Source organism: Oncorhynchus keta, chromosome 35 (genome assembly GCF_023373465.1).
Source record: "Oncorhynchus keta strain PuntledgeMale-10-30-2019 chromosome 35, Oket_V2, whole genome shotgun sequence".
Classification (NCBI taxonomy): domain Eukaryota; kingdom Metazoa; phylum Chordata; class Actinopteri; order Salmoniformes; family Salmonidae; genus Oncorhynchus; species Oncorhynchus keta.
The window spans coordinates 69,541,943-69,566,286 of record NC_068455.1 but is presented as its reverse complement, the minus strand read 5'-3'; the positions used below and the strand labels follow the sequence as shown (position 1 = coordinate 69,566,286).

The following is a 24,344-nucleotide window of genomic DNA, read 5'->3' as shown; positions in this document are numbered from 1 at the left end:
TAGCCCCATCCCTTGCCTATTACCTAGCCCCCATCCCTTCCCTAGCCTCTAGCCCCATCCCTTGCCTATTACCTAGCCCCCATCCCTTCCCTAGCCCCCATCCTTTCCCTAGCACCATCCTTTCCCCATTCCCATCCCTTCCCTATACCTAGCCCCCATCCTTTACCTAGCCCCCATCCTTTCACTAGCCCCATCCCTTCCCCATTCCCATCCCTTCCCTATACCTCGCCCCCTCCTTCCCCTAGCCCCATCCCTTCCCTATTCCCATCTCTTACCTATACCTAGCCCCATCCCTTCCCTAGCCCCCTCCCTAGCCCCTAAACAGCATCTCTAACCTGTCCTCATCCCTCCTCAGGTCTGGACGAGGTGGAGAGTATCTACATCTTTATTGATAATGAGATCATTGAGTATGACGGTGAGCTGGCCGCTGACACCCTAGTGGAGTTCCTCTACGACGTGAGTAACTGTTATAACATTATATAGTCATTTAGTTGTCATGCCACCTCATTTTGGTTACAGTCATTTGGTTGTAACTTCACTTTAACGTGTTTTTATTACTGTGTAAACACTCTCGGAAGTGAAGTGTATTAACAGGTGATTACATTGTGTTTACTAAATATTGTTCTGAAAAGGATAGAAAAAATAAGGCCAGTAAAATCTTCCTCGACCTTCTAAAATCTTCTCTCCACATCTATTCTCCCTCATGCAATCTCGGTCCAGGTGATTGAAGACCCCGTGGAGATAATTGATAATGAGCGTGAGCTGAAGGGCTTCCACAACATTGACGAGGACATCAAGCTGGTCGGCTACTTCAAGAGTGAAAAATCGCCCCGTAAGTACAGCCAACAAACTCTGTGGGAAAGACCAGAGAAATCATGACTGAAATTACTAGCCTGGTCCCAGATGTGTTTGTGCTGTCATGCCAACTCCTATGGTCATTGTCACTGAATTGGCACAAACAAATCTGGGATCAGGCTAATGGGTTGCTAGTCACAACTCCTATTTCTGTGAGCCACATGCAGGGATTCTATACCTGAATTCTGACAATTTTTTCAATCAAGTATGTCAATGACAATATCACGTTAGGTTAATGTTATTTTTCTCTTTTACAGACTTCATTGAGTATGACGATGCTGCCGAGGAGTTCCATCCATTCATCAAGTTCTTCGCCACCTTTGACCCCAAGGTACGGAACCACAGAGCGTAAAATTAGAGTTGACTATTGTTAGAGCCGATTTGGACATATTTGTACGGAGCTCCATGTATATTTGTATAAATATATTAAATATTAATGTATATGCTGAAATGTTAGGTACGTACCTTTTATGATTTCTATTTACCTGATTGAGATATATTCATCTGTTAGTGTAATTCAGTTTTTGCCCCCAACCCCCCTCTTGGCTATTCATTGTACTGTGCTAAGTGTGTTAGGATAAAGGCAGGAAGTTGGGCCTTCGGGGGAGGGAGTCCTTGCTAGATGTGGGAGCGGTATCGTTTTTTGACCATACAGACATACATACAGGTCATAATATGTATTTTCCATATCAAGTAATCTATGCTTTAAGTTGATTGGAGAATCATTTCTTTGTTAGATATAAGAAGAATAAACTTTTTTTTTGCACCATATCCCTGGATGACATTGAATGTTTGGCCGTTTGGAAACCTTGAGTGTGGACTGTATGCATACCAAACAACCCCTAGGGAAGGGAGGGGGCTTGGGCAGTGGCTATGGTAAAAAGGAAAGGAAGCCACTACAACTATATTCTAAACTCCATTCTGGAATATTTCCATTGTCCCCAATGCAGACCAACTGTCTATACAGTGTACCATTTTTAGTAGTCTTAACTTGAAAAGATAAGTTACTGCGCTACCTTGAAGTGTTAAGTCAACTTAGGAAATCAAGTTTAGTCCACAAAACATAATATTAGTTACATTGCAAATACTTTAATTCAAAGTGTTAACTCATCTTTTCATGTTGAAACAACAGATTTCTGATAGCCAAATTAATGTTCTTTGTCCATGTCCAGATTGCCAAGAAGCTGAATATGAAGTTGAACGAGGTTGACTTCTACGAGCCCTTCATGGAGGAACCAGTGACCATCCCAGGAAAGCCGTACACTGAGGCTGAGCTTGTAGACTACATTGAGGAGCATGACAGGTGAGTTAGGGCCTGCAGTTCAGCTGAACTACAATGCAGAGCCAGAAGGCCTATACTTTGTTATGTAGACAAAGTGTGGTTCAAACGACATTACTTCTTTTTCCAAGCCACTGTGCTCTTGCTTCAGCCTTTCCTTGCTTGCTCTTTTGGGTCTATGCCGTGTTACTGTGAATGCACTCTATGACTGCCTATGTAAAAGGGCTTGATAATCTAAATGTGATTGATTGATATCATTCTGATTCCAGGCCCACTCTGAGGAAACTCGAGCCCCACAGCATGTACGAGACCTGGGTAAGATTTATTCACTCACTATTAAAACATTTAGAAAGCGGAACTGTCCGGTGGGCCTATTTCTCATGGAGATGTACAGTAGGCCTGAGTCACGTTCCTTCTTTCCTTCTTCCTTTAGGAAGATGACATTGATGGAGAGCACATTGTAGCTTTCGCTGAGGAGGATGACCCTGGTATGTACAGTGCACTAGTCCAAAGCAATGTTTCACTATATATTTTTTCTTATATATAAAAACATGTAAAAGTTAGATAATAAAAATACAATTGTCTTCCAATGTTGGGGTGTAGAAAGGGCTAAAAGACTACAGTATCTAACCTTTTACTTTTCCAAGATGGTTTTGAGTTCCTGGAGATCCTGAAAGAGGTGGCCCGTGAAAACACTGACAACCCTGACCTCAGCATCATCTGGATCGACCCCGACGACTTCTCCCTGGTAAGAACAGGCTGAAGATATTTGAACTGGCTGAACATACTATGTACAGTGCATTCGGAAAGTATTCTGACCCCTTAACGTTTTCCTAATTTTGTTACATTACAGCTGAATTGAAAATGGATTACATTTTTTTATCAATCTACACACAATACCACATAATGACAAAGCAAAAACAGCTTTTTAGAAATGTTTGCAAATTAAAATAAGTACATCGAAATAACTTATTTACATAAGTATTCATGCCATTTTAGCTCTGGTGCATCCTGTTTCCATTGATCATCTTTGAGATGTTTGTTCAACTTGATTGGAGTCCACCTGTGTTAAATTAAATTGATTGGACATGATTTGGAAAGGCACACACCTGTCTATATAAGGTCCCCCAGTTGACAGTGCATGTCAGCACAAAAACCAAGCCATGAGGTCGAAGAAATTGTCCATAGAGCTCCGAAACAGGATTGTGTCAAGGCACATATTTTGGGAATGGTACCAAAAACTGTCTGCAGAATTGAAGATCCCCAAGAACACAGTGGCCTCCCACATTCTTAAATGGAAGAAATTTGGAACCACCAAGACACTTCCTAGAGCTGGCCGCCCGGCCAAACTGAGCAATCGGGAGAGAAGGGCCTTGGTCAGGGAGGTGAACAAGAACCCGATGGTCACTCTAACAGAGCTCCAGAGTTCCTCTAGTGAGATGGGAGAACCTTCCAGAAGGACAAGCATCTCTCCAGCACTCCACCAATCAGGCCTTTAAGGTAGAGTGGCCGGACGGAAGGCAATCCACAGTAAAAGACACAAGACAGCCCAGTTGGAGTTTTCCAAAAGGCACCTAAAGGACTTTCAGACCATGAGAAACAAGATTCTCTGGTCTGATGAAACCAAGATTCCACCCTTTGGCCTGAATGCCAAGTGTCACGTCTGGAGGAAACCTGGCACCATCTCTACAGTGACGCATGGTGGTGGGAACACCATGCTGTGGGGATGTTTTTCAGAGGCAGGGACTGGGAGACTACAGAGAGATCCTTGATGAAAACCTGCTCTAGAGTGCTATGGACCTCAGGCTTGGGCAAAGCTTCACCTTCCAACAGGATACGAACCCTAAGCACACAGCCAAGACAACACAGGAGTGGTTTCGGGACTAGTCTCTGAATGTCCTTGAGTGGACCAGCCAGAGCCCGGACTTAAACCCGATCAGGCATCTCCGACCTGAAAATACCTGTGCGGCGACACTCCCCATCCAACCTGACAGAGCTTGAGAGGATTTGCAGAGAAGAATGGGATAAACTCCTCAAATACTAGGCAAGTCAGTTCACTTCACTAGGGTAGGGGGCAGCATTGGGAATTTTGGATGAAAAGCGTGCCTGCTACTCAGCCATAAAATCTAGAATATGCATATAATTATAGATTTGGATAGAAAACACTCTGAAACTGTTTGAATGATGTCTGTGAGTATAACATAACTCATATGGCAGGCAAAGACCTGAGAAAAAATCCAACCAGGAAGTGGGAAATCTGAGGTTTGTAGTTTTTCAACTCTTGGCCTATCGAATACACAGTGTCTATGGAGTCAAATTGCAATTCCTAAGGCTTCCACTAGGTGTCAACAGTCTTTAGAACCTTGTTTGATGCTTCTACTGAGAAGTGGGGATGAATGAGAGGGGAATGAGTTAGAGATCTGCCAGAGAGGCACAAGCTCAGTCTCGCGCGTTCACATGAGAGCGAGCTCTGTTCCATTGCAATTCTACAGACAAAGGAATTCTCCAGTTGGAACATTATTGAGATTTATGTTAAAAACATCCCAAAGATTGATTCTATACTTCATTTGACATGTTTCTACGGACTGTAATATAACTTTTTGGACTTTTCTTCCGTACCTTCCGCTGGACTTGCACGTGTGTCGTGAGGTTAGATTGTGTACTGAACGCGTGAACAACAAGGAGGAATATGGACATAAATGGTGGACATTATCGAACAAAACAAACATTTATTGTGGAACTGGGATTCCTGCGAGTGCATTCTGATGAAGATCATCAAAGGTAAGTGAATATTTATAATGCTATTTCTGACTCCTTTTGACTCCAACACAGCGGATATCTGTTTGGCTTGATTTGTCGTTTGAGCGCCGTACTCAGATTATTGCATGGGTTGCTTTTTCTGTAAAGTTTTTTTGAAATCTGACACAGCGGTTGCATTAAGGAGAAGGGGATCTAAAAGTCCATGCATAACAGTTGTATCTTTTATCAATGTTTATTATGAGTATTTCTGTAAATTGATGTGGCTTTCTGCAAATTCACCGGATGTTTTGGAACTACTGAACATAACGCGCCAATGTAAACTCAGATTTTTGGATAGAAATATGAACTTTACCGACCAAAACATACATGTATTGTGTAACATGAAGTGTCATCTGATGAAGATCATCAAAGGTTAGTGATTAATTTGATCTATGTTTCTGTTTTTTTGACTCCTCTCTTTGGCTGGAAAAATGTCTGTGTTTTTCTGTGACTTGGCTCTGACCTAACATAATCGTTTGGTTTGCTTTCGTCGTAAAGCCTTTTTGAAATCGGACACTGTGGCTGGATTTACAACAAGTGTATCTTTAAAATTGTGTAAAATACATGTATGTTTGAGGAATTTTAATTATGGGATTTCTATTGTTTTGAATTTGGCGCCCTGCAGTTTCACTGGCTGTTGACGAGGTGGGGCACTACCGTCCCACAAACCCTAGTGAGGTTAAGAACAAATTCTTATTTGCAATGACTGCCCACCCCCACGGCCAATCCCTCCGCTAACCTGGACGACGCTGGGCCAATTGTCACCACCCTATGGTACTCGATTGTCTCCACCCATCACGGCAGGTTGTGACACAGCCTGGGTACGAACCAGTGTCTTAGACTGCTGTGCCACTCTGGAGGCATACCCAAGAATACTCAAGGCTGTAATCGCTGCCAAAGGTGCTTCAACAAAGTACTGAGTAAAGGGTCTGAACACTTATGTAAATATGACATTTCAGTTTTTTTTTTATAAATTTGAAAAAATCTCTAAAACCTGTTTTTGCTTTGTCATTATGTGGTATTGTGTGTAGATTGAAATAGAAATAGAAAACGATTTGATACCTTTTAGAATGAGGCTGTCACGTAACAAAATGTAAAGGAAGTAAAGGCGTCTGAATATGCTGCATGTGATCAAGACTGACTAAATTGGAGTTGGACAGTGTAGAATCACTGAATCCTGCAATCATTTTGTAATCCCAAATAACTACTCATTATGTGATCAAGATTATTAATTTTGCACCTGTATGTGTATCGACTAGTCTAACAAGGGAATATTAGAAATGTCCAACAGATACACTAAGGGCTTGAAAGGCAGAACTTTAAATTGTGGTTTCCAAGGCTCAGAATAAGCCTATATGTAGTATTTTTATATTTTTATTTTCTCTCTCTATCTCCCCTCTCTACCTCCCTATCTCTTTTTAGCTTGTGCCCTACTGGGAGAAGACCTTCGGCATTGACCTCGGTTCCCCTCAGATCGGTGTTGTGGATGTGGAAGATGTAAGTCTGATCTTCCCACCTACTTTGTCTCTGTCGTCTCCTTTGTGTCATCCTCTTCTCTCTTCTCTCTTCTCTCTTCTCTCTTCTCTCTTCTCTCTTCAATCAATCAATCAATCAATCAATCAATCAAATTTTATTTATATAGCCCTTCGTACATCAGCTGATATCTCAAAGTGCTGTACAGAAACCCAGCCTAAAACCCCAAACAGCAAGCAATGCAGGTGTAGAAGCACGGTGGCTAGGAAAAACTCCCTAGAAAGGCCAAAACCTAGGAAGAAACCTAGAGAGATGTCTGTGCCGGGTGGAGATTATAACAGAACATGGCCAAGATGTTCAAATGTTCATAAATGACCAGAATGGTCGAATAATAACAAGGCAGAACAGTTGAAACTGCAGCACAGTCAGGTGGACTGGGGACAGCAAGGAGTCATCATGTCAGGTCGTCCTGGGGCACGGTCCTTGGGCTCAGGTCCTCAGAGGTCCTCAGAGAGAGAGAAAGAAAGAGAGAATTAGAGAGAGCATATGTGGGGTGGCCAGTCCTCTTCTGGCTGTGCCGGGTGGAGATTATAACAGAACATGGCCAAGATATTCAAATGTTCATAAATGACCAGCATGGTCAAATAATAGTAAGGCAGAACAGTTGAAACTGGAGCAGCAGCATGGCCAGGTGGACTGGGGACAGCAAGGAGTCATCATGTCAGGTAGTCCTGGGGCATGGTCCTAGGGCTCAGGTCAGTTGAAACTGGAGCAGCAGCATGGCCAGGTGGACTGGGGACAGCAAGGAGCCATCATGTCAGGTAGTCCTGGGGCATGGTCCTAGGGCTCAGGTCCTCCGAGAGAGAGAAAGAAAGAAGGAGAGAATTAGAGAACGCACACTTAGATTCACACAGGACACCGAATAGGACAGGAGAAGTACTCCAGATATAACAAACTGACCCTAGCCCCCCGACACAAACTACTGCAGCATAAATACTGGAGGCTGAGACAGGAGGGGTCAGGAGACACTGTGGCCCCATCCGAGGACACCCCCGGACAGGGCCAAACAGGAAGGATATAACCCCACCCACTTTGCCAAAGCACAGCCCCCACACCACTAGAGGGATATCTTCAACCACCAACTTACCATCCTGAGACAAGGCTGAGTATAGCCCTTCTCTCTTCTCTCTTCTCTCTTCTCTCTTCTCTCTTCTATCTATCTATCTATCTATCTATCTATCTATCTATCTATCTATCTATCTATCTATCTATCTTCTCTGGGAACCTCAGGTTTTTTATGGTCTACTCTCACTGTCTTCTCATCCAAGCCTCTCTTGAATCTGTGTCTTTCTGTCTTGTGCAGACTTAGTCTCCATCTTGGTTCATGACATTCAAATTGAGATCTCACTGTGTGTGTGTTCCCTCATAGGCCGACAGTGTGTGGATGGAGATGGATGATGATGAGGACATGCCCACTGCTGATGAGCTTGAGGACTGGATCGAGGATGTGCTGTCCGGAAAGATCGATCCAGATGATGACGATGACGATGATGACGACGATGATGACGACGATGACGACGACGACGATGATGATGATGATGATGATGACGACGATGATGATGATGACGATGACGACGAAGATGACGACGACGAGGATGATGATGATGATGATGATGATGATGATGAATAAAAGCTTACTTGCCATCCTTGGGTTGGATCGGTTTTAGCCAACAGTGGTCAAAGCTGGCACCAATCATCAGTTTCCTAACATCTCGTCAAACACATGTTGTGTCCCTTCCTGTTTGCTTCCTGTATCTCTTTCTCAAAGCCCTGATTAGATAGTCCGGTGATATGCCAAAAGGGCAACACCTAAATCAAATTGACTCACAGGAGGTTGGTGGCACCTTAATTGGGGAGGAAGGGCTTGTGGTAATTGCTGGAGAGGATTAGGTGGAATAGTATCAAATACATCAAACACATGGTTTGATGCCATTCCCTTCCCTCTGTTCCAGCCGTTATTATGAGCTGCCCAACCCTCAGCAGCCGCCACTGATTTCACTGGGTGAGAAAAGACATGGAAGCAGGGGGAAATTTTTGTCTGTGAAAAGAAAATGGGTTGCGGCTCAAATGTAAGATCAGTGTTCCTTGTTCAGTATGAAACGTTTGTCTCTCTCTTCATGTGGTCCTTCTGTAGCTCAGTTGGTAGAGCATGGCGCTTGTAACGCCAGGGTAGTGGGTTCGATTCCCGGGACCACCCATACGTAGAATGTATGCACACATGACTGTAAGTCGCTTTGGATAAAAGCGTCTGCTAAATGGCATATATTATTATATTATGTGGTTATAACTGTGAGTGTATGTGAAGACAAATCTGAGGAAAACTAGTATGTTTGACTTAGTTTTATCTCATTTTTCACAATCAGGGTTGCTCCCTTTCCCCTCTCTCATCTGTTCCATTTGTCTGTACTCTGTAACATCTACATGTTTTCTACTGGTAAAGAGAAGAAACATTGTACTATATTGTACTATATTGTATTATTTTTTAAAGAGAAGGAAACTTAACCTCACTGAAATGTCTTAAGAAAAATACAGTTTCGAAGAGTGATTATGAAGATCTTGGAATTCACAAAAAGACACAAGAACTTGATTGTTTCTGGTCCAATATTGGAAAAAAATATAAGAAAAAAAACAATTAAAAATTTAATATTGTTGTTTGTCATAATTTCTATATGAATGTGGAAGTGTGTTTGTGTGACACGACAAAATTTCTACAAACGAAAACTACATAATTGTGAAACCTATAAGAACCAGTACATATTTTGATGATGGTGAAGCTTTACACATCAAATATAATCTATTTCAAGACTCTTGAGAATGTCAGAGAGACAAGACTGTGTCAACTTTCATGGTTCCACAAAACTAAAAGGTGCAAAATTCTCACAGGAGCAAACATTTTGTAAATCTGTCCCAGAGAGTATTTTACTGCCTTAATGACAGGAGGTATAAAACACATGATATACAGTGCCTTCAGAAAATATTCATTCCTGTTCACTTCTAACACATTTTGTTTAGTTACAGTTTGTGTAAAATGTTGTTTTTAAGAAAGGTTTACAAACTAATTAAAAATAAAAACTGAAATATATTGAGTATTCAACCCCTTTGTTATGGCAAGCCTAAATAAGTTCTGGATTAACAAATCCCATAATACTTTGCATGGACTTCGTGTGCAATAATAGGGGTTAACATGATTTTTCAATGACTACTCCATCTCTGGACCACACAAATACAATGATCTGTGAGGTCCCACAATCACTTAGTACATTTCAAGCAGAGATTTGACCACAAAGACGGGGGGGGGTTGATGCCTCGCAAAGGAGGGCACCTATTGGTGAATATGCATCCCTTTGAGCATGGTGAAGTTATTAATTACACTTTGGATGGTGTATCAATATACACCCAGTCACTACAAAGATACAGGTGTCCTTCCTAAGTCAGTTGCTGGAGAGGGAGGTGACTTTAAAACAGAGTTTATTGGCTATTTAGAAAAAAACAGGATGGATCAAGAACATTTCACAATTTTGTAGTAGCCCTGAACTAACTCACCTGATTCACATAGTCAAGGGCTTGAGGATTAGTTGACCATTTGAATCAGGTGTGATAGCTGTGGAACAGTTACAATACATGGAACGGCTTAGGGTCCCCGAGCAGAGGTTTGAGAACCCTTGCCTTAAATGCCAGATCGATAAGACGAAAGCCTGGACAGAATACATTTATTCAAAACATAGATTCTATTTGTAAAAAGGCACTAAATTTATTACTGCAAAAATGTGTCAAAGAAAGTATATTTTGGTCTTTAATACAAAGCATTATGTTTGGGGCAAATCCGACACAACACATCACTGAGTACCACTCTTCATATTCATAAGCACAGTGGTGGTTGCATCATGTTATGGGTATGCTTTTCATTAACTAGGACCAGATCTATTTTCTTTAACCTTGATTTACCTAGGCAAGTCAGTTAAGAACAAATTCTGATTTACAATGACAGCCTAGGAACAGTGGGTTGTCTGCCTTGTTCAGTGGCAGAATGACAGATTTTTCCATTGCTCAAGGAAACCTTTCAGTTTCTGGCCCAAAGCTCTAACCACTAGGCTACCTGCCTCTAACCACTAGGCTACCTGCCTCCAACCACTAGTCTACCTGCCTCTAACCACTAGGCTACCTGCCTCTAACCACTAGGCTACCTGCCTCTATCCACTAGGCTACCTGCTGCCCCTGGATATTTGTTTTTGTTAAAAATAATGGAAAGGAGCTAAGCACAGACAGCGTAATGGTGGTTCAGTCTGTTCTCCAACAGGTTCAGTCTGTTCTCCAACAGACAAATTCAGCTTTCAGCAGGAAAATACCCTAAAACCCAAAGTCAAATCTACACTGGAGTTGCTTAACAAGACAACACAGAATATTCCATAGTTACATAGTAACAATTTTGACTATATCTGCTGGAAAATCTATGGCAAGACTTGAAAATGGCTGTCTAGCAATGATCAACAACCAACTTGACAGAGCTTAAAGATTTTCTTTAAGAATAATGGGCAAATATTGCACAATCCAGGCGTGCAAAGCTCTTAGAGACTTAACCTGAAAGACTCAAAGCTGTAATTGCTGCCAAAGGTGATTCTAACATGTTTTGACTCAGGGGGTTGAATACTTATCCAATGTAATCAAAACAAACGTGTTTTATTTTCCATTAATTTAAAAAAAATATATATATATATTCTTCCACTTTGACAGTAGAGCATTTTTATCACACACTGTAACACAACAAAATGTGTAAAAGGTCAAGGGGTGTGAATACTTTCTGATTGCACTCTATGCTTCAATGCAGTCATATTCGTGGCTTATTGGGGGGGTGGGGGTATGTATTTTTGGAAACCCATCCCATGAGAGTGAATATCATTCCAGTTCATCTGTTCTGTTCTATTTTATCAAATCTGATTAACCCAGTCCACTGCTTGCTATGAATTCCATCTGACGGTGTTTGCACGTGTAGGTAAAAAGACAAATCATGTCTAGTTTGGAACACTGACAACCAAAGAGCACAATTATGTATATATTTATACAGTACCAGTCAAACGTTTGGACACACCTACTCATTGAAGGGTTTTTCTTTAGTTGTACTATTTTCAAAATTGCAGAATAATAGTGAAGACATCAAAACTATGAAATATCACATATGGAATCATGTTGTAGCCAAAGAAGTGTTAAACAAATCATAATATATATTATATTTGAGATTCTTCAAAGTAGCCATCATAATCCTTGATGACAGCTTTGCACACTCTTGGCATTCTCTCAATCAGCTTCACCTGGAATGCTTTTTCAACAGGAGTTCCCGCATGTGCTGGGCACTTGTTGGCTGCTTTTCCTTCCCTCTCCGGTCAAACTCATCTCAAACCATCTCAATTGGGTTGATGTCAGGTGATTGTGGATGCCAGGTCATCTGATGCAGCACTCCATCACTCCCCTTGGTCAAATAGCCCTTACACAGCCTGGAGGTGTGTTTTGGGTCATTGTCCTGTTGAAAAAACAATTATAGTCTCACTAAGCACAAACCAGATGGGATGGCATATCACTATAGAATGCTGTGGTAGCCATGCTGGTTAAGCAGTCAACCAGACAAATCTTACACTGTTTCTCATTCAGCTGCATACCTGAATCGTCATTTAGTAAGCGGTTCACAAACTAGAGGACGCGACTTCTTCTGGATTTGATAAAGAGACAACATACTGCAGCTATTCTGGTCAATGTGTAACCAGTAAGTTGAACTTTCCAGCAAGAATCACTTTCCTATAAAGCACTGTACTGAGTAAGTCAATAAGATCCTGTTGTGTTGATATAACATGGAGCTCCCAGTTTCCCTACGTGATTTTTGCTGGAAAGTTCAACTTACAAAAGAAAACAAAAAGTCTGTATACAGTGAGTGCAAATGAGGTAAGTTAAGGAAATAAATAGGCCATGGTGGCGAAGTAATTACAATATAGCAATTAAACACTGGAATGGTAGATCGGCAGAAGATGAACGTGCAGGTAGAGATACTGGGGTGCAAAGGAGCTAAATAAATAAATCAATACCAGTATGGGGATGAGGTAGGTAGATAGATGGGCTGTCTACAGGCTAAGAACAGGTGCAGTGATCTGTAAACTGCTCTGACAGCTGGGGCTTACAGCTAGTGAGGGAGATGTGAATCTCCAGCTTCAGAGATTTTTGCAATTCGTTCCTGTCATGGGCAGCAGAGAACTGGAAGGAAAGACGACCAAAGGAGGAATTGGCTTTGGGGGTGACCAGTGAGATATACATGCTGGAGCGCCTGCTACAAATCGGTGCTGCTATGGTGACCAGTGAGCTGAGATAAGGCGGGGCTTTACCTAGAAGAGACTTGTAGATAACCTGTAGCCAGTGGGTTTGGCGACGAGTATGAAGCGAGGGCCAACCAACGAGAGTGTACAGGTCACAATGGTGGGTAGTGTATGGGGCTTTGATGACAAAACGGATGACACTGTGATAGACTGCATCCAGTTTGTTGAGTAGATTATTGGAGGCTATTTTATAGATGACATCACCGAAGTCGAGGATCGGTAGGATGGTCAGTTTTACGAGGGTATGTTTGGCAGCATGAGTGAAGGATGCTTTGTTGCGATATAGGAAGCCGATTCTAGATTTAATTTTGGATTGGAGATGCTTAATGTGAGTCTGGAAGGAGAGTTTACAGTCTAACCAGACACCCAGGTATTTGTAGTTGTCCACGTGTTCTAAGTCAGAGCCGTCCAGAGTAGTGATGCTGGACGGGCGAGCAGGTGCGGGCAGCGATCGATTGAAAAGCATGCATTTAGTTTTACTTGCGTTTAAGAGCAGTTGGAGGCTATGGAAGGAGAGTTGTATGGCATTAAAGCTCGCCTGGAGGGTACTTAACACAGTGTCCAAGGAGGGGCCAGAAGTATACAGAATGGTGTCGTCTGCGTAGAGGTGGATCAGAGAATCACCAGCAGCAAGAGCAACATAATTGATGTATACAGAAAAGAGAGTTGGCCCGAGAATTTAATCCTGTGGCACACCCATAGAGACTGTCAGAGGTCCAGACAACAGGCCCTCCGATTTGACACACTGAACTCTATCAGAGAAGTAGTTGGTAAACCAGGCGAGGCAATCATTTGAGAAACCAAGGCTGTCGAGTCTGCCAATAAGAATGCTGTGATTGACAGAGTCGAAGGCCTTGGCCAGGTCGATGAATACGGCTGCACAGTAATGTCTCTTATCGATGGCGGTTATGATGTCGTTTAGAACCTTGAGCGTGCCTGAGGTGCACCCATGACCAGCTCTGAAACCAGATTGCATAGCGGAGAAGGTATGGTGGGATTCGAAATGGTCAGTAATCTGTTTGTTAACTTGGCTTTCGAAGACCTTAGAAAGACAGGGTAGGATAGATATAGGCCTGTAGCAGTATGGGTCTAAGAAACAGAAACAAACATCTCTCTGGTAAGAAGAGTGGCGGGGGCGTATGCCTCATGACTAACGGGACATGGTGTGATGAAGGAAACATACAGGAACTCAAATCCTTCTGTTCACCTGATTTAGAATTCCTCACAATCAAATGTAGACCGCATTATCTTCCAAGAGAATTCTCTTCGATTATAATCACAGCCGTATATATCCCCCCCCCCCCAAGCAGACACATCGATGGCTCTGAACGAACTTTATTTAACTCTTTGCAAACTGGAAAACATTTATCCGGAGGCTGCATTCATTGTAGCTGGGGATTTTAACAAAGCCAATCTGAAAACAAGACTCCCTAAATTTTATCAGCATATCGATTGCGCAACCAGGGGTGGTAAAACCTTGGATCATTGTTACTCTAACTTCCGCGACGCATATAAGGCCCTGCCCCGCCCCCTTTCGGAAAAGCTGACCACGACTCCATTTTGCTGATCCCTGCCTACAGGCAGAAATTAAAACAAGAGGCTCCCACGCTGAGGTCTGTCCAACGCTGGTCAGACCAAGCTGACTCTACACTCCAAGACTGCTTCCATCACGTGGACTGGGACATGTTTCGTATTGCGTCAGATGGGAATATTGACGAATACGCTGATTCGGTGTGCGAGTTCATTAGAACGTGCGTCGAAGATGTCGTTCCCATAGCAACGATAAAAACATTCCCTAACCAGAAACCGTGGATTGATGGCAGCATTCGCGTGAAACTGAAAGCGCGAACCACTGCTTTTAATCAGGGCAAGGTGTCTGGCAACATGACTGAATACAAACAGTGCAGCTATTCCCTCCGCAAGGCTATTAAACAAGCTAAGCGTCAGTACAGAGACAAAGTGGAATCTCAATTCAATGGCTCAGACACAAGAGGCATGTGGCAGGGTCTACAGTCAATCACGGACTACAAGATGAAATCCAGCCCAGTCACGGACCAGGATGTCTTGCTCCCAGGCAGACTAAATAACTTTTTTGCCCGCTTTGAGGACAATACAGTGCCACTGACACGGCCTGCAACGGAAACATGCGGTCTCTCCTTCACTGCAGCCGAGGTGAGTAAGACATTTAAACGTGTTAACCCTCGCAAGGCTGCAGGCCCAGACGGCATCCCCAGCCGCGCCCTCAGAGCATGCGCAGACCAGCTGGCCGGTGTGTTTACGGACATATTCAATCAATCCCTATACCAGTCTGCTGTTCCCACATGCTTCAAGAGGGCCACCATTGTTCCTGTTCCCAAGAAAGCTAAGGTAACTGAGCTAAACGACTACCGCCCGTAGCACTCACTTCCGTCATCATGAAGTGCTTTGAGAGACTAGTCAAGGACCATATCACCTCCACCCTACCTGACACCCTAGACCCACTCCAATTTGCTTACCGCCCAAATAGGTCCACAGACGATGCAATCTCAACCACACTGCACACTGCCCTAACCCACCTGGACAAGAGGAATACCTATGTGAGAATGCTGTTCATCGACTACAGCTCGGCATTCAACACCATAGTACCCTCCAAGCTCGTCATCAAGCTCGAGACCCTGGGTCTCGACCCCGCCCTGTGCAACTGGGTACTGGACTTCCTGACGGGCCGCCCCCAGGTGGTGAGGGTAGGCAACAACATCTCCTCCCCGCTGATCCTCAACACGGGGCCCCACAAGGGTGCGTTCTGAGCCCTCTCCTGTACTCCCTGTTCACCCACGACTGCGTGGCCACGCACGCTCCAACTCAATCATCAAGTTTGCGGACGACACAACAGTGGTAGGCTTGATTACCAACAACGACGAGACGGCCTACAGGGAGGAGGTGAGGGCCCTCGGAGTGTGGTGTCAGGAAAATAACCTCACACTCAACGTCAACAAAACTAAGGAGATGATTGTGGACTTCAGGAAACAGCAGAGGGAACACCCCCTATCCACATCGATGGAACAGTAGTGGAGAGGGTAGCTAGTTTTAAGTTCCTCGGCATACACATCACAGACAAACTGAATTGGTCCACTCACACTGACAGCGTCGTGAAGAAGGCGCAGCAGCGCCTATTCAACCTCAGGAGGCTGAAGAAATTCGGCTTGTCACCAAAAGCACTCACAAACTTCTACAGATGCACAATCGAGAGCATCCTGGCGGGCTGTATCACCGCCTGGTACGGCAACTGCTCCGCCCTCAACCGTAAGGCTCTCCAGAGGGTAGTGAGGACTGCACAACGCATCACCGGGGGCAAACTACCTGCCCTCCAGGACACCTACACCACCCGTTGTTACAGGAAGGCCATAAAGATCATCAAGGACATCAACCACCCGAACCACTGCCTGTTCACCCCGCTATCATCCAGAAGGCGAGGTCAGTACAGGTGCATCAAAGCTGGGACCGAGAGACTGAAAAACAGCTTCTATCTCAAGGCCATCAGACTGTTAAACAGCCACCACTAACATTGAGTGGCTGCTGCCAACACACTGTCATTGACACTGACCCTACTCCAGCCATTTTAATAATGGGAATTGATGGGAATTATGTAAATATATCACTAGCCACTTTAAACAATGCTACCTTATATAATGTTACTTACCCTACATTATTCATCTCATATGTATATGTATATACTGTACTCTACATCATCGACTGCATCCTTATGTAACACATGTATCACTAGCCACTTTAACTATGCCACTTTGTTTACTTTGTCTACACACTCATCTCATATGTATATACTGTACTCGATACCATCTACTGTATGCTGCTCTGTACCATCACTCATTCATATATCCTTATGTACATGTTCCTTATCCCCTTACACTGTGTATAAGACAGTAGTTTTGGAATTGTTAGTTAGATTACTTGTTGGTTATCACTGCATTGTCGGAACTAGAAGCACAAGCATTTCGCTACACTCACATTTAACATCTGCTAACCATGTGTATGTGACAAATAAAATTTGATTTGATTTGATTTGATGTCACCCCTTTGAAGAGGGGAATGACCGCGGCAGTTCTCCAATCTTTGGTAATCTCAGACGATACGAAAGAGAGGTTGAACAGGCTAGTAATAGGGGTTGCAACTATTTCGGCAGATCATTTTAGAAAGAGAGGGTCCAGATTGTCTAGCCCGGCTGATTTGTAGGGGTCCAGATTTTGCAGCTCCTTCAGAACATCGGCTATCTGGATTTGGGTAAAGGAGAAATGGTGGGGGCTTTGGCGGGTTGCTGTGGAGGGTGCCGGGCAGTTGACCGGGGTAGGGGTAGCCATGTGGAAAGCATGGCCAGCCGTAGAGAAATGCTTATTGAAATTCTCAATTATAGTGTATTTATCGGTGGTGACAGTGTTTCCTAGCTTCAGAGCAGTGGGCAGCTTGGAGGAGGTGCTCTTATTCTCCATGGACTTTACAGTGTCCCAGAACTGTTTTGAGTTAGTACTACAGGAGGCAAATTTCTGTTTGAAAAAGCTTACCTTAGCTTTTCTAACTGCCTGTGTATATTTGTTCCTAACTTCCCTGAAAAGTTGCATGTCACGGGGGCTATTCGATGCTAATGCAGAACGCCACAGGATGTTTTTGTGTTGGTTAAGGGCAGACAGGTCTGGCGTGAACCAAGGACTATATCTATTCCTAGTTATACATTTTTTGAGAGGGACATGCTTATTTAAGATGTTGAGGAAGGCACTTTTAAAGAATAGCCAGGCATCATCTACTGATGGGATGAGATCAATGTCATTCCAGGATACCCCGGCCAGGTCGATTAGAAAGGCCTTCTCGCAGAAGTGTTTCAGGGAGCGTTTGACAGTGATGAGGGGTGGTCGTTTGGTCGCAGACCCATTACGGATGCAGACAATGAGGCAGTGATCGCTGACATCTTGATTGAAAACAGCAGAGGTGTATTTGGAGGGCAAATTAGTTATGATGACATCTATGATGGTGCCCGTGTTTACTGATTTGGGGTTGTACCTGGTAGGTTCATTGATAATTTGTGTGAGATTGAGGGCATAAAGCTTAGTTTGTAGGATGGCCGGGGTGTTAAGCATGTCCCAGTTTTGGTCACCTAGTAGCACGAGCTCAGAAGATAGATAGGGGGCAATCAGTTCACATATAGTATCGAGGACACAGCTGGGGGCAGAGGGAGGTCTATAGCAAGCGGCAACAGTGAGAGACTTGATTCTGGAAAGATGAACTTTTAGAAGTAGAAGCTCAAATTGTTTGGGTACAGACTTAGAAAGTAATACATAACTCTGTAGGCTATCTTTGCAGTAGATTGCAACACCACCCCTTTGGCAGTTCTATCTTGGCAGAAAACGTTATAGTTAGCAATGGAGATTTCAGGGTTTTTGGTGGTTTTCCTAAACCAGGATTCAGACACGGCTAAGACATCTGGGTTGGCAGAGTGTGCTAAAGCAGTGAGTAAAACAAACTTAGGAAGTAGGCTTCTAATGTTAACATGCATGAAACCAAGGCTTTTACGTTTACAGAAGTCAACAATTGAGAGCACCTGGGGGGTGGGAGTGGAGTTAGGCACTGCAGGACCTAGATTAACACATCACCAGAGGAACAGAGGAGATGTAGGATAAGGGTACGGCTAAAGACGATACGAACTGGCCGTCTAGAACGTTCAGAACAGAGAGTAAAAGGAGCAGGTTTCTGGGCACGATAGCATAGATTCAAGGCATAGTGTACAGACAAAGGTAAGGTAGGATGTGAGTATATTGGAGGTAAACCTAGGCATTGAGTAATGAAGAGAGAGATATAGGCTCTAGAGATGTTTAAAACAGGTGATGTCATCGCATATGTAGGAGGTGAAACAACATGGTTGGTTAAGGCATATTGAGCAGGGCTAGAGGCTCTACAGTGAAATAAGACAGTAATCACTAACCAGGACAGTAATGGACAAGGCATATTGATATTAGAGAGAGGCATGCGTAGCCAAGTGAACATATGGGTCCAGAGAGTGGTTGGGCACGGCACGGGACACGGCGATTCAGACAGTTAACAGGCTAACAAGCTAACAGTTAGTAGGCCGGAGCTAAATAAGCTAGCAACTAGTAGACCAGGGCAAGCTAGCAGTTAGCAGGCCGGGTTAGCAAGCAAGCAGTTAGCATGGGCTAGCAGTCTCTCAAATGTCTCTGGAATTGAACTAGCATAGTAGGAAGTGATTTCGGTAGTACTTTATTTTACGGGTATATAAAATTACACATTTGCTAGGACATTATAAGGTATCTATGGTTACTTTATGGTACTTACTTTAAATAATTGTACACAATTGGTAACTTTTAGTGCTTGTTCCAATGAGTCCCAAAGGTAACAGTTTAATGTAGGTGTCCTTATTCAAACATTCATATAGCCTTTATAACAGCTATATAACACATTATAACGTTTGCCGTAATGAGTAGTTTCTACCCATACGTAGAATGTATGCACACATGACTGTAAGTCACTTTGGATAAAAGCGTCTGCTAAATGGCATATATTTTATTATTTTTATATATAAATAGTTATGAGTAACGGCGTAAGATGTTACAAAACTAGCTATAATGGGTGTTGAAATCAAAAAGGTGATTGAGCTTTCATGTCACCGAATTCATTCACGGGTCACTACGAAGGAGTTTTGGTTCCTGATTCAAATGGAATGCCGTTCCATCTGCTTTTCACCTTTAATGTCGCCTACAAAACAATTGGGAACTTGGAACTGGAACTCGGAAATCTTCAACTTCCGGAAAAAAAATTGAACGGTCATTCAACTCGGAATTCTAACTCGAGAACTCAGGCCTTTTTCTAGAGCATGAATATCCAACTTGAAAGTCAATGACGTCATGATTTGACCTCGATGTCCATGTTGTCTCAGAAGGACAATAAAATACATTGTACCCTTCGGCAGCTCATATCTGTGTGAAGCTAGATTCAGTGTTCTCATCTGCATTAAAACCAAATATTGATCCAGGTTGGATGTGACAGCAGAGATGAGGTGCGCACTATCGACCACATCCCCTGAATTTGAGAAGCTCCAGCGTGACGTGCATAAAGCCATCTCATTAGTGCTGGTGAGATACATCATGTCAGACTGATTTGTCACAGTCCCACATTAAAAATATGTGATGGTGAGTTGAGAAGACATTCAGAAAAACTGTTAGAATGTTTTTAAATTGACTGCCATAGCCCCAAAATATAAAGTAAACAAAGGCTGTTAATAGCATGTTTTTTACATGGTTGGGGTCGCGATCCTTTCAGATATCATAATGGGGTCGTGGGCCAAAAAAGTTTGGGAACCCCTGGTATATATAATGCTTCCAGTAACTAAACTGGCCATGAGAGAGAGGCAGCTTTCCTATAAAGTACTGTACTGACAAAGTAAATAAGATAATGCTGTCTTGATAAAACCTGGACCCTCCCTGTTTCACTACGTGATTCTTGCTGGAAGGTTCAACTGACTGGTTACACATTAACCAAACGAGCTGGGGCATGCTGTCTCATTATCAAATCTTTCTGTTCTCGTAATTATGGCCACTCGCTAGCATTTAGAATTAGTAAGTTGGTAAATGGGTACTTGGTATGAATAATATTTGAGACTATAGTGGTACATATACAGCATAACAGGACAGGTTTTGTACACAAGGTAAGTGTCTGAAAGATAATCACCATATGGTCCTGAAATCAATCTTCTTTGATTCACTCAGCGTTATTGTTTTATTACTGGGTCTTAGAACTGTTCTACTAATGTTTTAAACAATCATCAAACTTGAAATATCTCTGAAACAGAACACATTCATCAGGATAACTATACTGCCTTTCTGAAACGAAATACCCACGTTTAGAACGTAATCCTTTCTTCAAATGTCTCTGGAATTGATCTAGCACAATAGAAAGGGATATGGGTAGTACTTATTTTACAGTATTTAAATTACACATTTGCTTGGACATTTTAAGGTATCAATGGGTACATTCTGGTACTTACTTCAAATAACTGTACCCAATTGATAACTACCTGATACCAAATGCCTTTTACTGCTTGTTCCATTGAGTCCCAAAGGTAACAGTTTACTTTAGGTGACCTTATTCATACATTAATAAAGCCTTTATAACAGCTATATAACACATTATTACATTTGTCATAAGTAATGTAACGTAATGAGTAGTTTTAAATAGTTATGATTAACGGCATTAGATGTTATAAAACTAGTTATAATGTGTTTTATAGAGAACTGTTCATCCTGTTGTCATATGTGCTTATGTCACCTTTTAATAACAACTGGTATTACACAGTCTGCATGACAACTTATTTCATATGTTATTACATGCTACATAAGTGTCTACGTACCAGATGTTATAATAGGGGCGTTATAGAAGTTATCAATCTCTGTGTCACATGGGCGGTAGGGTAGCCTAGTGGTTAGAGCGTTGGACTAATTGGACTAGTAAACGGAAGGTTGCAAGTTCAAATCCCCGAGCTGACAAGGTACAAATCTGTCGTTCTGCCCCTGAACAGGCAGTTAACCCACTGTTCCTAGGCCGTCATTGAAAATAAGAATTTGTTCTTAAATGACTTGCCTTGTTAAATAAAGGTTTAAAATATATATACATATTAAATGGAATTATGGGTGTCATAACCATGTCATAGGCCGTTATGGAGTGTGCACAGACACTTTAAATAAAGTGACAAGGTTGAGCGTTTCACAAAACCATTCAACATCACCCACTTCTTTTGGTGGTAACACAATAACAATTCTGCGTTTGAGACTGACCAGAGGCATTGCAAGTTACTTTCACCAATTAAAACATTTATAATAGATCAAGTTTGCCTTCCTCCCAACTCAAGAACTTTTCCATAGTTTTTGTGGAATCATGATTCCTTTACACTTGTCACTTGGTTTTTGTTAACATTGTGAATCAGGTCTAGCAGACGTTAAATAAGGCTGATAATTTCTTTATAGGTGCCGTGGCTGAGTATTGGAGAAGGACAAGACACAGAGTTGTTCTGGGACTATTTGACTGTTAACGAATACAATTTAGCCACCATCACCATGGGTAAAGCTGCCCGGATATATATACTTAAGGGCTGTATTAAATCCATATCGTGGAAGATACACGTTCAAATTTAAAAGCAAATTTCCGATTGAGCCCACATACGGTATGCAGCATTTACCGTGAATGCAGTCGCCGCAAATTCTGGAACATTGCAGTTCAATTTCTATCAAGCCATAACGCCGATCCGCAATAATTCTGCAATATGGATTGAATCCAGCCCTCAATCATCACCCCTAAATGCATTATGTGATATATTGGGGAATATTTGACTGTTAGCTGTTACCATTTAGCCACCATCACCATGGCAATGGCCACTATCACCACGGGTAGAGCTTGCTCGCGTATACAAACCTAAATCATTACCCTAAATACATGAATTTACCCCTGACTACAATATTGATTACAGCTATAGTACATATACCACTGGGTCAAAAACTGTTTCCCTCATTTACAGGATGTTTGGAATCAAAAACAGAAGGACAGAGTAAGTTAGTTTTCTTGTCTTTGCCATAAAAATATGGATATTTGTCTTTCAAAAGAAGAAAATGTATTATTCAACACTATATTACTTTATACAGCACAGAGCCCGGTGGATTCAACAACGAAGGGTCAGCTATTAATCTCTTCATGTAAATATTTTTAGTGGAATTTTTTTACAAAAAGATAGTCATGAGTTGGTATATTTAAATACATGATCTCTGACTCATAAGGATTTAATATGTTGGTGTTTGAAGTTTTAACCTAACATTTGTTCACTAATAAACAACAAAAACATGACTGATGGAAAGCATAGGAACTGACAAAAAAATTCAGAGGAAGAATGTTTATTTAAATTACTGAAGGAGAATTATATTATTTTGTTGATATGAATGTTATGACACAAATGCAGACAAAGACAACCCTTCACAGTCAGAAATTCAGCTCAAACTATCTCCAGAAAAAGATGAGGAATATTCTACTTGAGTCCAGTAATGCATCTCTTTTAAATACAATATAATTTCAGAAAATATTCATATAAAATGTGATACTCATGTATAGTATATATTAATGTTGAGTGTATATTAAAATATAAATATATATTTCTCCAGGTATAAATCAAGCACGCTCACATGAAGGTAATGGGCTCTGCCAACAGAATCGTTTTTTCAACTAAATTCAAATACTTAATAAAATAAAATATTTTATCGGCCCTATATAACTAATACTTAAATCACTGAAGGTTAAATTACAATGAAAATAATAAGTGAATAAAATATATTGTTTTCCTATTCTCCGCAGTGGCTGTTACTCTGGATGTGGACACTGCTCACCCTAAACTGGAGATACATGGGAACTCACTACAGTGGATAGATGAATCACCACAGAGAAACATTGACATTGAGAACTGTTTTAATGAAGAGCCTTTTGTGTTGGGCAAAATGGGCAGTCCTTTGAAGACTTACTGGGAGGTGAATGTGAAGGAGAAGGATGACTGGGTGCTTGGCGTTGCCAAGGCAACGGCTAACAGGAAGGGGCCGTTGGCTTTCAGTCCAACTAATGGCTTCTGGGTAATCAGACTATCCAATGGGCAAAGACTTAAAGCCATGGAGGATGAAGAACACGTTCTTGACAAAGGTATTCCAGGTAAAGTTGGTATCTATCTAGATTATCAGGAAAGGAAGGTGACTTTCTTTAATGCAGAAGAAGATTCACTCATCTACTCATTTATCAATGGACCAAGTTATCAGGATGATGTCCGCCCACTTTTCTCACCCTGGAACAATGATGCAAAACCAATCACAATTTTGCCCATCACAGCAACATAGAAAAACATAAATGATTACATTCCCTGTCTGTCAATAGCTTGTCATGGTTTAAAGAAACATTTTTTATTATGTAATATCCAGAATTGTGGATTACTTTCTATGTTCATTTGCTGTCATCTAACCAGGTATCAACGTTGTGTCCATATTTTTTGTTAATATATTAATGCTCTGTCTTTCCGACTTGAAGATTACTGACATCATGATTTGATCTCGTATTTGTCTGAGTTCCCTGTTGTCGTGAAAGCACTATAAAACTCATGGTACCCTTCGCCAGGCCATATCGGTGTGAAGCTTGACTCAATGCTCTCATCTGCATTAAAACCAAATATCGATCCAGGTTGGATGTGACAGCAGAGATGAGTTGCGCACTGTCGACAACCCCCCCTGTCGACAACCCCCACTGTCGACAACCCCCACTGTCGTCAACCCCCACTGTCGACAACCCCCTGTCGACAACCCCCACTGTCGACAACCCCCTGTCGACAACCCCCACTGTCGACAACCCCCTGTCGACAACCCCCACTGTCGACAACCCCCACTGTCGACAACCCCCACTGTCGACAACCCCACTGTCGACAACCCCCACTGTCGACAACCCCCCCT

At 42.3% G+C, this 24,344-nt stretch overlaps 2 protein-coding genes and 1 long non-coding RNA gene across 5 annotated transcripts in view; 2 read left to right on the top strand and 1 right to left on the bottom strand.

The window, feature by feature from the left end:
* Nucleotides 1–9,117, top strand: part of LOC118368931 (calsequestrin-1-like) — a 31,765-nt gene extending 22,648 nt beyond the window's left edge. For both annotated transcript variants that reach the window (XM_035753428.2, XM_035753427.2), the window contains 9 exons: nt 356–456; nt 721–832; nt 1,113–1,186; nt 2,028–2,158; nt 2,404–2,449; nt 2,568–2,622; nt 2,782–2,882; nt 6,356–6,430; nt 7,836–9,117. In XM_035753428.2, coding sequence (XP_035609321.1) covers nt 356–456; nt 721–832; nt 1,113–1,186; nt 2,028–2,158; nt 2,404–2,449; nt 2,568–2,622; nt 2,782–2,882; nt 6,356–6,430; nt 7,836–8,096 — 956 coding nt within the window. In that variant the 3' untranslated portion in view covers nt 8,097–9,117. The remainder of the gene's footprint in view (nt 1–355; nt 457–720; nt 833–1,112; nt 1,187–2,027; nt 2,159–2,403; nt 2,450–2,567; nt 2,623–2,781; nt 2,883–6,355; nt 6,431–7,835) is intronic.
* Nucleotides 9,118–11,667: 2,550 nt separating this feature from the next.
* Nucleotides 11,668–12,164, bottom strand: LOC127916156 (uncharacterized). The gene is made up of 2 exons (XR_008093640.1): nt 12,118–12,164; nt 11,668–11,981 (listed from the first exon to the last, which is right to left on the bottom strand). It is a non-coding gene; the product is annotated as an uncharacterized LOC127916156 (long non-coding RNA).
* An 8,175-nt stretch (nt 12,165–20,339) lies between these two features.
* Nucleotides 20,340–23,936, top strand: LOC118368942 (butyrophilin subfamily 1 member A1-like). 2 transcript variants are annotated; one of them, XM_035753453.2, is made up of 6 exons: nt 20,340–20,527; nt 21,843–21,936; nt 22,391–22,420; nt 22,515–22,565; nt 23,025–23,051; nt 23,215–23,936. In XM_035753453.2, the coding sequence occupies exons 2-6, from the start codon at nt 21,933–21,935 to the stop codon at nt 23,739–23,741; spliced, it is 639 nt and encodes a 212-aa protein (XP_035609346.1). In that variant the 5' UTR covers nt 20,340–20,527; nt 21,843–21,932; the 3' UTR covers nt 23,742–23,936. The 2 variants fall into 2 exon arrangements, with proteins under 2 accessions (XP_035609346.1, XP_035609347.1); XM_035753454.2 differs by having other exon boundaries at nt 20,341–20,527; nt 22,515–22,544.
* Nucleotides 23,937–24,344: the final 408 nt, after the last annotated feature.

What these genes read in the sequence shown, in the direction of transcription:
- LOC118368942 (XM_035753453.2), top strand. An exon ending in ATCAAAAACAGAAGGACAGA is followed by an intron (nt 22,421 to 22,514) that starts GTAAGTTAGTTT and finishes TACTTTATACAG; the next exon opens with CACAGAGCCCGGTGGATTCA. An exon ending in TCAGCTATTAATCTCTTCAT is followed by an intron (nt 22,566 to 23,024) that starts GTAAATATTTTT and finishes ATATTTCTCCAG; the next exon opens with GTATAAATCAAGCACGCTCA.